Genomic DNA, 15,139 nt, shown 5'->3' on the forward strand with positions numbered 1-15,139 from the left:
ACAGGGGGAAGGGAGGAGTGAGAGAGGGAGACTAAAGTGAGAGGAGGAGGAGAGAGAGAGTGGAAAGGGAGGAGTGAGAGAGGGAGACTAAAGTGAGAGGAGGAGAGAGACAGGGGGGAAGTGAGGAGTGAGAGAGGGAGACTAAAGTGAGAGGAGGAGGAGAGAGAGAGTGGAAGGGAGGAGTGAGAGAGGGAGACTAAAGTGAGAGGAGGAGGAGAGAGAGAGTGGAAAGGGAGGAGTGAGAGGGAGACTAAAGTGAGAGGAGGAGAGAGAGAGAGAGACTAAAGTGAGAGGAGGAGAAAGAGAGGGAGAGAGGAAAGGGAGGACCGAGAGAGAGAGAGACTAAAGTGAGAGGAGGAGAGAGAGAGAGGAAAGGGAGGAGTGAGAGAGAGAGAGACTAAAGTGAGAGGAGGAGGAGGAGAGAGAGGAAAGGGAGGAGTGAGAGAGAGACTAAAGTGAGAGGAGGAGGAGAGAGAGAGGAAAGGGAGGAGTGAGAGAGAGAGAGACTAACGTGAGAGGAGGAGGAGAGAGAGAGGACTAAAGTGAGAGGAGGAGGAGTTGAGAGAGAGAGAGAGGAAAGGGAGGAGTGAGAGAGAGGGAGACTAAAGTGAGAGGAGGGGGAGAGAGAGAGAGGATGGGAGGAGTGAGAGAGAGAGACTAACGTGAGAGGAGGAGAAAGAGAGAAGAAAGGGAGGAGTGAGAGGGAGACTAAAGTGAGAGGAGGGGAGAGAGAGGGGGAAAGGGAGGAGTGAGAGGGAGACTAAAGTGAGAGGAGGGGAGAGAGAGGGGGAAAGGGAGGAGTGAGAGAGGGAGACTAAAGTGAGAGGAGGAGAGAGAGAGTGGAAAGGGAGGAGTGAGAGAGAGACTAAAGTGAGAGGAGGAGGAGAGAGAGAGTGGAAAGGGAGGAGTGAGAGAGGGAGACTAAAGTGAGAGGAGGAGGAGAGAGAGAGTGGAAAGGGAGGAGTGAGAGAGGGAGACTAAAGTGAGAGGAGGACTCCTCATGCAGTGCAACACATCTCCTTCGCATAGAGTTGATCAGGTTGTCAGTTGTGGCCTGTGGAATGTTGGTCCACTCCTCTTCAATGGCTGTGCGAAGTTGCTGGATATTGGCAGGAACTGGTATACGCTGTCGTATACGCCGGTCCAGAGCATCCCAAACATGCTCAATGGGTGACATGTCCGGTGAGTATGCCGGCCATGCAAGAACTGGGACATTTTCAGCTTCCAAGAATTGTGTACAGATCCTTGCAACATGGGGCCGTGCATTATCCTGCTGCAACATGAGGTGATGTTCTTGGATGTATGGCACAACAATGGGCCTCAGGATCTCGTTACGGTATCTCTGTGCATTCAAAATGCCATCAATAAAATGCACCTGTGTTCTTCGTCCATAACAGACGCCTGCCCATACCATAACCCCACCGCCACCATGGGCCACTCGATCCACAACATTGACATCAGAAAAAATCAGCTGTTAAATATTATTATTATTATTGTTGTTGTTGTTGTTTCGTCTGCCAATAAAATTGGGTGGAGTTTGTTTTCGGCCATTTATTTGTTTGTTTGTCCATTTGTGAACAGCCTGTAACCCATACTGAAGATTCATATCCTGACAGGCAAGAACTGATTCTGTTTTCAAAGCTGTAGGTCAAAGGTCAAAGTCAGGAAAATTTTTGGAAAACTGGAAAAAATCCTCATCTTTAACATTGAACGAATATTTAAAAATTCATAACTGTCAAAAAATATTGAAATTATTTCATATTTGAGAGCGTTATGTAAGATGGTATACTTTATCAACTGACACAGTTTGATCTGGAGCTGATGCACATTACAGATTTTGTGGCCATCTAAATTTAACACTGAAAAACTAATTTTTACATTATATCTTAACCAAATGTGCCCTAATATTTTCTCATATCTGAAAGTGAGGTGCAGACTGACACTTAAAATCATCTGACACAGTTGGATCTGGATCTGATCTGGATTGTGGATTTTGTGGACATTTAAATTTAACATGGAAAAGCCCATTTGATGGACTTTTTGCATTATATCTCAATCAAAAGTGCCTCAATCTCTCATTTGTGACACTGAGGTGCAAACTGACACGCTCAATGAACAGACTAAGTTTGAGCTGCATCTGACCCGTATTGTGGATTTAGCAGATATTTGATTTTAACAGTAAAAAGCCCCTTTTGATCTATATTTTGTATTATATTTTAGCTCATGAAAAGTAATTTCTAATAGGACTTTGACCTTGAAAACTCAGCCACATGGGGTGTGCAGCCAGTACATTCTGAGTGCCGGTCCCAAGCCCGGATAAATGAGGAGGGTTGCGTCAGGAAGGGCATTCGGCGTAAAACAAGCCAACCCAACTATGCAGACTCAGAATCGAATTCCCATACCGGATCGGTCGCGGCCCGGGTTAACAACGTCCGCCACCGGTGCTACTGCCCAACAGGGTGCCGGTGGAAATTGGGCTACTGCTGGGCGAAGACGACGAAGAAGAGGAGGAAAACGTTGCCACGAACAGCGGGAGAAGAAGAAAACTAGAAGGGTGGAAATGAGAGTGGGGACTTTGAATGTTGGTAGTATGACTGGTAAAGGGAGAGAGCTGGCTGATATGATGGAGAGGAGAAAGGTAGACATATTGTGCATGGTGAGGACAGGAAGAGAAATGGTGTTGGGGTCATTTTAAAGGAAGAGTATGTTAAAAGTGTGTTGGAGGTTAAGCAAGTGTCTGACAGGGTGATGAGTGTGAAGTTGGAAATTGAAGGGGTGATGATGAATATCATCAGTGCTTATGCCCCACAGGTAGGTTGTGAGATGAAGGAGAAAGAAGATTTTTGGAGTGTATTAGATGAGGTGGTGGAGAGTGTGCCCAAGCATGAAAGAGTGGTGATAGGAGCAGATTTCAATGGGCATGTTGGTGAAGGGAACAGAGGTAATGAGGAAGTAATGGGTAGATATGGTGTCAAGGATAGGAATGGGGAAGGACAGATGGTAGTTGATTTTGCAAAAAGGATGGAAATGGCTGTGGTGAATACCTACTTTAAGAAAAGGGAGGAGCACAGGGTAACATATAAGAGTGGAGGAAGGTGCACACAGGTGGACTACATTCTTTATAGGAGATGCAAGCTAAAAGAAATCACAGACTGTAAGGTGGTAGCAGGAGAGAGTGTCACTAGACAGCATAGGATGGTTGTTTGTAGGATGACTTTAGAGGTAAAGAAGAAGAAGAGAGTGAGAGCTCAACAAAGGATCAGATGGTGGAAGCTGAAGGAGGAAGACTGTTGTGTGAAATTTAGCAAGCAGGTGAGAGAAGCACTAGTTGGAGGGGAAGCAATTTTGGACAACTGGAAAAGTACTGCAGATGTGGTGAGGGAGACAGCTAGGACAGTACTGGGTATGACATCTGGACAGTGAAAGGAAGACAAGGAGACTTGGTGGTGGAATGAAGAGGTCCAGGAAAGCATAAGGAGAAAGAGGTTGGCGAAAAAGTTTTGGGATAGTCGGAGAGATGAAGAAAGTAGACAGGAGTACAAGGAGATGCGGCGTAAGGCGAGAAGAGAAGTGGCAAAAGCAAAGGAAAAGGCATATTGCGAGCTGTACAAGAAGTTGAATAGTAAGGAAGGAGAAAAGGACTTGTACCGATTGGCCAGACAAAGGGACAGAGCTGGAAAGGATGTGCAGCAGGTTAGGGTGGTAAAAGATGCACATGGTAATGTGCTGACAAGTGAGGAGTGTGTGCTGAGAAGGTGGAGGGAATATTTTGAAGAGTTGATGAATAAAGAAAATGAGCGAGAGAAAAGGCTGGATGATGTGGCGAGAGTAAATCAGGAAGTAAAAGAGATTAGCAAGGAAGAAGTGAGGGCTGCTATGAAGAGGATGAAGAGTGGAAAGGCAGTTGGTCCAGATGACATTCCAATGGAGACATGGAAATGTCTAGGAGAGATGGCAGTAGAGTTTCTAACCAGATTGTTTAATAAAATCTTGGAAAGTGAGAGGATGCCTGAGGAGTGGAGACGAAGTGTGCTGGTTCCTATTTTCAAGAACAAGGGTGATGTGCAGAGCTGCAGTAACTACAGAGGCATAAAGATGATCAGCCACAGCATGAAGTTATGGGAAAGAGTAGTAGAAGCTAGGCTTAGAAAACAGGTGAAGATCTGTGAGCAGCAATATGGTTTCATGCCGAGAAAGAGCACTACAGATGCAATGTTTGCTCTGAGAGTACTGTTGGAAAAGTACAGAGAAGGACAGAAAGATTTACATTGTGTGTTTGTGGACTTAGAAAAAGCTCATGATAGGGTGCCAAGAGAAGAGTTGTGGCATTGTATGAGGAAGTCTGGAGTGGCAGAGAAGTATGTTAGGGTAGTGCAGGACATGTACAAGAATAGTGTGACAGCGGTGAGATGCGCAGTCGGAATGACAGACTCATTCAAGGTGGAGGTGGGATTACACTAAGGATCAGCTCTGAGTCCTTTCTTGTTTGCAGTGGTGATGGACAGGTTGACAGATGAGATCAGACAGGAGTCCCCATGGACTATGATGTTTGCAGATGACATTGTGATCTGTAGTGAGAGTAGAGAGCAAGTTGAGTCTAGTCTGGAGAAATGGAGATATGCTTTGGAGAGAAGGGGAATGAAAGTCAGTAGAAGCAAGACTGAGTACATGTGTGTGAACGAGAGGGAGCCCAGTTACAAGGAGTAGAAGTGGTGAAAGATGAGTTTAAATATTTGGGGTCAACTGTTCAAAGTAATGGAGAGTGTGGTAGAGAGGTGAAGAAGAGAGTGCAGGCAGGGTGGAGTGGGTGGAGAAAGGTGGCAGGAGTGATTTGTGACCGAAGAATATCAGCAAGAGTGAAGGGGAAAGTTTACAAAACAGTAGTGAGACCAGCTATGTTGTATGGTTTAGAGACAGTGGCACTAACAAAAAGACAGGAGGCAGAGCTGGAGGTGGCAGAGCTGAAGATGTTGAGATTCTCTTTGGGAGTGACAAGAATGGACAAGATTAGGAATGAACATATCAGAGGGACAGCTCAGGTGGGACGGTTTGGAGACAAAGTCAGAGAGGCGAGATTGAGATGGTTTGGACATGTGCAGAGGAGGGACCCAGGGTATATAGGGAGAAGGATGCTGAGGATGGAGCCACCAGGCAGGAGGAGAAGAGGGAGACCAAAGAGGAGGTTCATGGATGTGCTGAGAGAGGACATGCAGGTGGTTGGTGTGACAGACGAAGATACAGAGGACAGGGTGAGATGGAAACGATTGATCTGCTGTGGCGACCCCTAACGGGAACAGCCGAAAGACAAAGAAGACGACTTTGACCTTGAAAATTTTTTCCAAGGTGAAATTTGTTGAATTGGAAACTAGTGTTGGCGGAGGTTTGCGCTCTAGTCGTAGTGGCATTAGTATTCTATTAGTACTAATAAATGTCTTCTAAAGTGGACCTTTAATTGAGGACTGTTGAGGGGCATGTCCCCACCCCCCATTTTTGTCTCATAAAAATCCTTTTCTCATTTCTTAAATATGTTCCTTGTCAGCCGGCAAGTTAATTGAGGGCTGTTGAGGGGCATGTCCCCACCCCCCATTTCTGTCTCATAAAAATCCTTTTCTCATTTCTTAAATGCGTTCCTTGTCAGCCAGCAAGTTCATCGCAAAGTTTTGTGCATGCTCAAAACTTTGAGGATACATCAGGCGGAGAATTCCCCCCGGTGGTTACACATTTCCAGTGGACGTGCGGTAGACATTAATTTTATCCATACATTATCTATTTGTCTTCTGTTCCAAATTTGATGTTTGTGTACTCATTCCATCAGAGCCCCAAATCCATCGGAGACTGACAGATTAGGCTATTTCTGCCAGAGAAATATAATTCTGCCGGAGAAATTATTTCAGTCAGTTACTACTCAGTTTACTCAGTCTGTCACAGTGTGATTTTACATTTTCGCACTCCACAAAATCAGTCTAATAAAAATTTAATTAATTACATTTAAAAATGCATGAAAAGCCACCATTACTCACCCCCACCAGCCACCTCCTGGGATGCGATCACAAACCCAAAGCCTTCTCCCTGCCGCCTCCTGAGGTCCACCTCAGTCGCCTTTCCTCCTTCTCTCTCATCCTTGACCACTGCACCAAGCATGTCTCCATTTCCATTTCTGATTGGCAGAGGCCCAACAGCACTGTCTTCAACTCCCATCAAGTCACGTGGCTCTAAGGTCAGTGTCACAGGAACTGAATCCAGGAAGCTAGTGCTCTGGATGAGAGCTGACACCTGGGGCCCATTAAGTGTCTGGGATGGAGGGGCACCTAGTCCAAGAAACACAAGAAGGAATGGACCCTTATTTTTCTGTCAGGTCAGTAAGCATGCGTTGGTGCCACACGTCACTGCATTCCATCGTACACACCACTAGACATGTTCAAACGCAAATGGAGACCTGTGACAGGGTGCCTGTACCTTGCTGGGAGCCTGGCGCTGGTACGGCGCCCTCCTGAGGACTCTCGAGAGCCAACCCAGCTTGACTGAGTGGGGGGACGCCCCCAACCAAGGCACTTGTGTTTGGGGAAGGCATGTCGGTTGACGAGGGCGAGTGGGACGAGGGGGTTGCAAGGCCCTGAGGGGAGGGGAGGGACTTGTAAAGGTTGGCCGTAATGACGGGTGAGGAGACTGAATCTGTTGGAGGAAATGGTGAAAGTTATTGATGGTGTTGTTGTCGGGTGCTCAGAGGAACGTCTCAACCACTAGTCACATGTTCAGTTGTGACTCGCCAGCAAAGGTACCTTAACAGTGTAATTTCAGTCAGTAACATTGTCAATAATCAATCAGTCAAAATAATTGAACATTGTGTCAGTACCTCCTCTGTAGACCAGCAGTACCACCTCTCCTTGTTTGGTGTGTTCCTGTAGCACTCTCTGGACCTGTGGAAGGGAAAATTATTATCATTTTAACAGGAACTCTGTTTGACTCTTAAATTGAGTTTCTGCTCAGTTTTTTGGCCCCAAACCACAGAATGTCTCACAGCACACACCACCCTCTGACAGCGAGGGATGGTTTGAAGCTTTCAGCTGCTAATCCAGTAAATGCGTCATTGGTCACCTGGGAGAAGCTGAGGCTCTGCACATCTGCTCCATTGATCTTGACTATAGCGTCACCTGGCTGCAGGGAGGAGCACTGCCTTCGATCCCAAACTCGCCTAACCACTGCCTGCTGGCCCCTTTGTCCACCTGCTGTCACGCTGAAGCCAAGTCCCCCACCCTCAGTGCGTCCCAGGGCTACTGGCACAAGCTCCCCACCAGGGGTTGACCCAGGCATCCCCGCGCCAGCAGGAGGCACAAGCCCCGAGTTAGTTCGTGATGTGGAGGAGCGAGGATGGTGACTGGCTGGACATCCATTAAAGCCACATGGTGGAACATCTCTTGATAGGCTCAGAGCGAGGGAGGTCTGGGGGACCAGGGGGCGCTGCAAAGGGCCGCCGAGTGATGTGGTGGCAGAGGAGGGGCTGGTGGAGGGGTGGAAGGGCTCCGGTTCAGTCTGAGAGAGGGGCACCTTGGACAGGATGTTTGAGGAGGAGGCAGGCAGTGTGGAGGAGGAGGAGGAGAAAGTTGGGAGTGCGGAGGAGGAGGAGAAAGTTGGGAGCGTGGAGGAGGAGGAGGAAAGTGGGAGTTTGGAGGAGTAGATGGGAAGTGTGGATGAAGACAAGTCGCTCTCTGAAGACTTGGAGCTCTGGTGGTGGAGAAAGGAGGTGGAGGAGAGGGCAGGAAGAGTGCTGCTGCTGTAGCGAATCAGAGAAGACCTGTGTGTGAAAGAGGAGGAGCAAAGAGGAGCAGTTTTTTTTGTTTTTACTGTTGACCACATTGTCTGTGACTACTACATCTACTCTCAGTGCTACAAATACTGTTACTACTGCTGAAAGTTGTGTGTATTTCACTACTGACATTATTCCTAAAACTGCTTCAAGTACTATCAGCAGTACTACTAATAATACTAGTAGTTGCACTATTAATACAACCCCAATTCCAATAAAGTTGGGACATTGTGTAAAATGTAAATAAAAACAGAATACAATGATTTGCAAATCCTCTTCAACCTATATCCAACTGAATACACCACAAAGACAAGAAATTTAATGTTCAAACTGATAAACTTTATTGTTTTGTGCAAATATTTGCAATATTTGAAATGGATGCCTGCAAAACATTTTAAAAAGCTGGGACAGTGGTATGTTTACTACTGTGTTACATCACCAGTGCTCAAAGAAGAACACCTGTTTGGAACATTCCACAGGTGAACAGGTTAATTGGAAACAGCTGAGTGTCATGATTGGGTATAAAAGGAGCATCTCCAAAATGCTCAGCCATTCACAAGCAAAGATGGGGTGAGGATCATCACCTTGTGAATAACTGCATGAAAAAATAGTCCAACAGTTTAAGAACAATGTTTCTCAATGTTCAATTGCAAGGAATTTAGGGATTCCATCATCTACAGTCCATAATATAATCAGACAATTCAGAGAATCTGAAGAACTTTCTACACGTAAGCGGCAAGGCCGAAAACCAACATTGAATGCTTGTGACCTTCGATCCCTCAGGTGGCACTGCATTAAAAACCAACATCACTGTGGAAAGGATCTTACCGCGTGGGCTCAGGAACACTTCAGAAATCCATTGTTAGTTAACACACATCATTGCTACATCTACAAGTGCAAGTTAAAACTCTACCATGGAAAGTGAAAGTCATACATCAACAACATCCAGAAACACCGCCGCCTTCTCTGGGCCCGAGCTCATTTGAAATGGACAGACGCAAAGTGGAAAAGTGTGCTGTGGTCTGATGAGTCCACATTTCAAATTGTTTTTGAAATCATAGATGTCGTGTCCTCCAGACAAAAGAGGAAAAAGACCATCCAGATTGTTACCAGCGCAAAGTTCAAAAGCCAGCATCTGTGATGGTATGGGGGTGTGTTACTGCCCATGGCACTAACACACTGTGATGGCACCATCAATGCTGAAAGGTACATCCAGGTTTTGGAGCAACACATGCTGCCATCGTCTTTTTCAGGTACATCCCTGCTTATTTCAGCAAGACAATGCCAAGACACATTCTGCACGTGTTACAACAGCGTGGCTTCGTAGTAAAAGAGTGCAGGTACTAGACTGGCCTGCCTGCTGTCCAGACCTGTCGCCCACTGAAAATGTGTGGCGCATTATGAAGCACAAAATACATAACAGAGACCCCGGACTGTTGAACAACTGAAGTCATACATCAAGCAAGAATGGGAAAGAATTCCACCTACAAAGCTTCAACAATTAGTGTCCTCAGTTCCCAAATGCTTATTGAGTGTTGTTAGAAGGAAAGGTGATGTAACACAGTGGTAAACATACCACTGTCCCAGCTTTTTTGAAATGTGTTGCAGGCATCCATTTCAAAATGAGGAAATATTTTAACAAAAACAATGAAGTTTATCCGTTTGAACATTAAATATCTTGTCTTTGTGGTGTATTTAATTGAATATAGGTTGCAGAGGATTTGCAAATCATTGTATTCTGTTTTTATTTACATTTTACACAATGTCCCAACTTCATTGGAATTGGGGTTGTAGCTATAACTGTTGCTGCTACTAATACTGTTGTTCTTACTGGGACTGCCTACTGCATTATGTTTTAAAGTAGTACAGCTGTAGTTCTAGTTACCCAAAGCACCAGAAGGAGCTGTGATTATAAGTAACATCACAGTCCCATGACTAGTACTAATTACGAGTAGTATTACTCGTAGTTAGTACTAGTCATGTGATTGTGATGCTAGTTCTGACCACATGGCTAGTAATTAGTACTACAGTAGCAGCAGTACTCTGTTCATCCTTCAGGGGGTCAAAGAGGCCCACGATGTTGATGGCTGAAAGTTGTGTATTAGTACTGCTACTACTTATTGTTTTGTGACTAGTATTCTTCCATAACTCCGACTGTTGATGTTAGCATAATAATGACCTTCGCGAGCCGGCGTTGGACAGGGTACCCTCAGACTCGCTGTGATTGGTTGCTGTCCTTTCTGGTGGTGGTGGCGGGTCAGCAGATGTCGGAGTGGGTGGGCCTGCCAGCCCGTTAGTCATTGGCTGAGCAGCATAGGAGGACGGGGTTTGGCCTATCCCTAGATTGTTGGATAGATACTTGATTAGTAGTTATTGGCGTGTAACCAGGTTTACATAGATAACTTGATCTAATCAAGTTTTGTCCAGAAACACCGTCTTATATGATCCAGTCAAACTTATATTCTGCACAGAATTAGCAAATTTTCTGTTTTATATTTCTGCTCATGACTGATTCCAGTTTATGTATTAAAATACGTTGATGGCGCTAACCAGGTTTGGCTAATGGTTTTGTTTTTCATCAAATATTTTATTATCTAGATATTTTGAATTGTTATATGTCAAAAATAGATGATATTGCCCACTTTATTAACAAAACTTATTAAGTAAGCGCAGCTTATAAATAAACACTCGTCATATTTAAAATCTGGGGTGTCTGTACGAGTGACATCACTGAAGAATTAAATTTACAGCAGTTGCGCCACTTTACACAATTATTTTACTCAGTTTGTCATATCTGTGTATCTGAATCTGTGTATAAATTTTACACAGATTCTTATGAAGTAATTTGGGCAATAGTCAGTATAATCAACCAGTATAACCAGTGTGCTGTTGTCACTGTGCAGGATATCATAGGTTTTGATGTAATTTTGTTGTTCACCAGTAGGTGGCACCACATTTTTTTCACTGTTTCCTTAAAACAAACAAACAACCAAACTGTGTGTTGTTTTCACACACGACCAGGTGTTAATGTTCATGTGAGTTGCTGTGTCTCGCTGACCTGGCGTGTTGCCGTTGGCGTCCAGCGTGCGACTGTAGCCGAGGTGCGGTACACTGTGATTGAGCTGGGACAGACCGGGCGGGTTCGGGGGATCGCTGGGTGTCTGTGGCTGCTAAAGAGAGTCAGTAGGTTGTTGAGATCATCCACTTCAATCAGTGACAACATTATTTGTGTATTAAAATCATCTAAACTGAGTTATTTTAGTAAAGATTACTGTCTAAATGTAAACAGGTGCCCAGTAAGTGCAAATCTTTTCTTCTTAATACTGTTTTGTGCAGACAAGACTGTGGATAAAATCTATTTTATGTAGGATGGTTGGTCTGATTAGTGGGCAAAGTCTCACCTGATTACGCCTTGTCCGCACAGAAACAAAACGTTTGTCGTTTTCAATAAAAGTTCTGTAACCACGGCACAGTTTCCGGAAACATCTGAGTACAAACACAACCACTGGAAATGACTGAAAACACTGTAGTATACGAGGTCTGTTAGAAAAGTATCGGACCTTTTTATTTTTTTCAAAAACTATATGGATTTGAATCACGTGCGATTACATCAGACAAGCTTGAACCCTCGTGGGCATGCGAGAGTTTTTTCACGCCTGTCGGTTACGTCATTCGCCTGTGGGCTGGCTTTGAGTGAGGAGTGGTCCACCCCTCCCGTCGGAATCTCTTTGTCTGAGAATTTCCTGAGAGACTGACATTTTGCTTGATCAAAATTTTTTCAAAAACTGTGAGGCACATCGAAGTGGACATCATTCGAGAAATTCAGCTGGTTTTCTGTGAAAATTTTAACGGCTGATGAGAGATTATGGACTGTTGCTGTTGCTTTAAGGACTGCCCACGGAGCGGGACGTCGCGACGCGCCCTGAGCCGCCGCTGTCTGCCTGTTTCGAGCTGAAAGCTTCCAAATTTAAGCCTCTGTTGACCCAGGACGTCGTGACAGAACAGAGAACTTTCAGAAGAGGTCGGGATCAGCAGTTTATCCAGACATTCCACTGTTAAAGGTGATTTTGTAATGAAAGAAAGTGCGGACGGGTCCGTGTGTCGGGACACAGCTGGCGCAGCGCGGCGGCACAGGAAAAACACCTCCGTTGGAAGCCTTAAGGACAAGTTGGAACATGTCCAGCTGTTAAACAATTTCTCAGATACTCACTCAACTGAAAGCCATCAAAAGCCACCTGGTTTTTACACATGGTTATCAACACGGAGGTGTTTTTCCTGTGCTGTGTGGACCCGTCCGCACTTTCTTTCATTACAAAATCTCCTTTAACAGTGGAATGTCCAGATAAACTGCTGATCCCGACCTCTTCTGAAAGTTCTCTGTTCTGTCACGACGTCCTGGGTCAACAGAGGCTTAAATTTGGAAGCTTTCAGCTCGAAACAGGCAGACAGCGGCGGCTCAGGGCGCGTTGCGATGTCCATATAGTTTTTGAAAAAAATAAAAAGGTATGTTAGTTTTATCACAGACCTTGTATATACCAGACCTGTATGTGGCGCTGTAACAGTCCCACAAAAAAACAGAGAAGAAAATGTGGAGCACGTGCATAAAGCTTGTGCGCTAGGCATGTGGAGATTAATCGATACGAATCGTATCTCGATACAACATGCATCGATTCATTCAGTGTGCATCGATTCAATTGACGGTGAAATCGTGATGCATCACTCGCTGCCTGCTTGCATTGATTTTCTTTTTTTTTCCGAGTCACATTGAATGCACCATGGACGGAAGCCAAAAAGCACATTTCTACCACAACAAACATGCAGGTCCACGAGAACCACAGCAAACAGTTGGAAGATGTTTTCGACACACCTAAAACATTTAAATCAGGCGTTTGGAGATACTTTGGGAAATTTGACAAGACGCAGGTCATTTGGAAAGAATGCCGTGGCCGCCGCTGCGCTCCCTAACTCAAATATTCTTCTGAGGCACTTTGTAAACTGAGCTCCAGTAAAACTGGTGAGAAAAGGTGGTACTCTGTCAATGAGTGACTCACTTTAAGTCACTCATTGAGGGTGATGTTGTCTCACTGTTTACTGTTTAAGTTCTGACAGTGTGATGAAACGGGTTCCAAATATGAGGGAACTGATTCCTGTTCCTTAATGTTGAATCTGGTAAATTTGATGCTTATAAGGAGTAAAACAAATCCTCTGCCCCTAGTACAGAGGTCTCAAACTGGTTCCAGAAAGGGCCGAGAGGATGCAGGCTTTCTGTGCAACCACCCACTCCAGCAGGTGATTTCACTGATTAACTGATTCCATCTGCTCAAAGTGATGTTAATCAGTGAAATCACCTGCTGGAGTGGGTGGTTGCACAGAAAGGCTGCATCCTCTCGGCCCTTTCTGGAACCGGTTTGAGACCTCTGCCCTAGTAGAATCAGAAGAAGAATAAGAATACCATAGCATCATACTGAATTGCAGCTTCTTATTTTCTAGTTAAATTTTTGGTATAATTTCTTTGTATCATGTTTAATCACATCGTATCGCACCAACTCACATCATATCGCATTGTGAGGAACTGAATCGCCATCAAATACATATCAAATCACATCGAATCTTGAACGGGGTGAATCGTATCATCAGTGTCGTCATCGCTATATGTATTGTATCACTGGTAGTGTATCGAGATGCGTATGAAATCGTTGTCAGTGATGAGATTCACATGCCTATTGTGCGCTGTATGCAAACAGAAAAATAAGATAACATCATTTGGCAAAAGTTGAGCATTGGTTGCACACGGAAACGCACAGGCGGCGCTCTGAGATTTATCATCTCTGGGACCCGTTGCCAGTTCCATGTGGACGAAATGCCGATACAATACCAAATTTTTGTGGATACACCTAAACTCATTTTCCTGTGGACGGGCCCTAAACCGACATCTTTCATACTATCAAACAACTTAACGAGCACATCCTCAAACATCACACTCTTTGAAAAAGCCAAATTCAATCCAGTTGGTCTCAATCCAGCTAGCTTAGTGGGATACGACAACTGATATCTGGATCTGGGTTTCATTCTTGGGCAGACTACCTATTTGTGTCCTGGTTTAAGACACTTTAGCTGTATTATCTTTGTCCACCCAGCTCTAAACAGGTACTGATCTTAGCTGGGGAGAGTAACCTGTGACAGACTGGAGTCCCACATGAGGGGAGTAACCTGTGGTGGACTGGAGTCTCCTCAATTCAATTTCAATTTATTTTCATTTATATAGCACCAAATCACAACAGAGTTGCCTCAAGGTGCTTCACACAAGTAAGGTCTAACCTTACCAACCCCCAGAGCAGCAGTGGTAAGGAAAAACCCCCTGAGAGGAAGAAACCTCAAGCAGACCAGACTCAAAGGGGTGACCCTCTGCTTGGGCCATGCTATAGACATAAATTACAGAACAATTCACAAAACAAATATACAGGAAATGTTGTTGGTGCACAGGACAGGAGGGTCTCCAGCACAAATAACCACACCCATCTCTGGATGGAGCTGCACCTTAAACAGAGAGAAAAAACAGAATCAGGCATCAGAAAGACAAGAAATACAGTATAATTTGACAGCATTAAACAACAAGAAAAACAGGAAATACTAGGCTGATCGGTGGCCACTATCCCTAAGCTTCACTAAAAGAACCAGAATTTAGGTAAAGTTGATGCTGCGGCACGCTCCGTTTACTAATAAAATGAATTAAAAGAGTAAAAAATGTAGAACTATACTATGCCAGTATGCTAGCCATACAAAAGGGAAAATAAGTGCGTCTTAAGTCTGAACTTGAAAGCCTCCACAGAATCTGACTGTTTTATTGATGCAGGGAGACTGACTGGACTCCCACCTGAGAGGAGTAACCTGTGACAGACTGGAGTCCCCCCTTGAGGGGAATAACCTGTGGCAGACTGGACTCCCACCTGAGGGGAGTAACCTGTGGTGGACTGAAGTCCCACCTGAGGAGAATAACCTGTGGTATGAATGAAAACTGTTTATTTCGAACATTTGATACAACAACAATTACAAGATAGATCAGTAAAGACAACAACAAAAAAGTTCCTACTGTGTACCCAACATGTCCGAAAAGGGGTAGGGTGAAGCATCAGCTTATTTATCCCTACCCCTTCTTCCCCACAAGTAATACCCTTTGCCACATATACACATAGATTCCTACACACCTAAACCGATATATATATATATATATATATATACATATATCAACATACATACACATATACACACATATATACACAAACATAAATATACACCTACACATACCTACTTACATACAAAATACTATATATTTAC

The 15,139-nt window shown here is 44.6% G+C and overlaps 1 protein-coding gene across 3 annotated transcripts in view; it reads right to left on the reverse strand.

Annotated features, from left to right (window-relative positions):
- Positions 1–15,139, reverse strand: part of magixa (MAGI family member, X-linked a) — a 118,936-nt gene that overhangs the window by 55,374 nt on the left and 48,423 nt on the right. For all 3 annotated transcript variants that reach the window (XM_034171854.1, XM_034171853.1, XM_034171855.1), the window contains exons 11-16: positions 10,863–10,974; positions 9,984–10,143; positions 7,096–7,792; positions 6,854–6,917; positions 6,457–6,672; positions 6,021–6,308 (exon numbers count right to left, since the gene is read on the reverse strand). In XM_034171854.1, the coding sequence (XP_034027745.1) occupies positions 6,021–6,308; positions 6,457–6,672; positions 6,854–6,917; positions 7,096–7,792; positions 9,984–10,143; positions 10,863–10,974 (1,537 nt within the window). The remainder of the gene's footprint in view (positions 1–6,020; positions 6,309–6,456; positions 6,673–6,853; positions 6,918–7,095; positions 7,793–9,983; positions 10,144–10,862; positions 10,975–15,139) is intronic.

This window comes from Thalassophryne amazonica, chromosome 6, assembly GCF_902500255.1.
Source record: "Thalassophryne amazonica chromosome 6, fThaAma1.1, whole genome shotgun sequence".
Taxonomy (NCBI): domain Eukaryota; kingdom Metazoa; phylum Chordata; class Actinopteri; order Batrachoidiformes; family Batrachoididae; genus Thalassophryne; species Thalassophryne amazonica.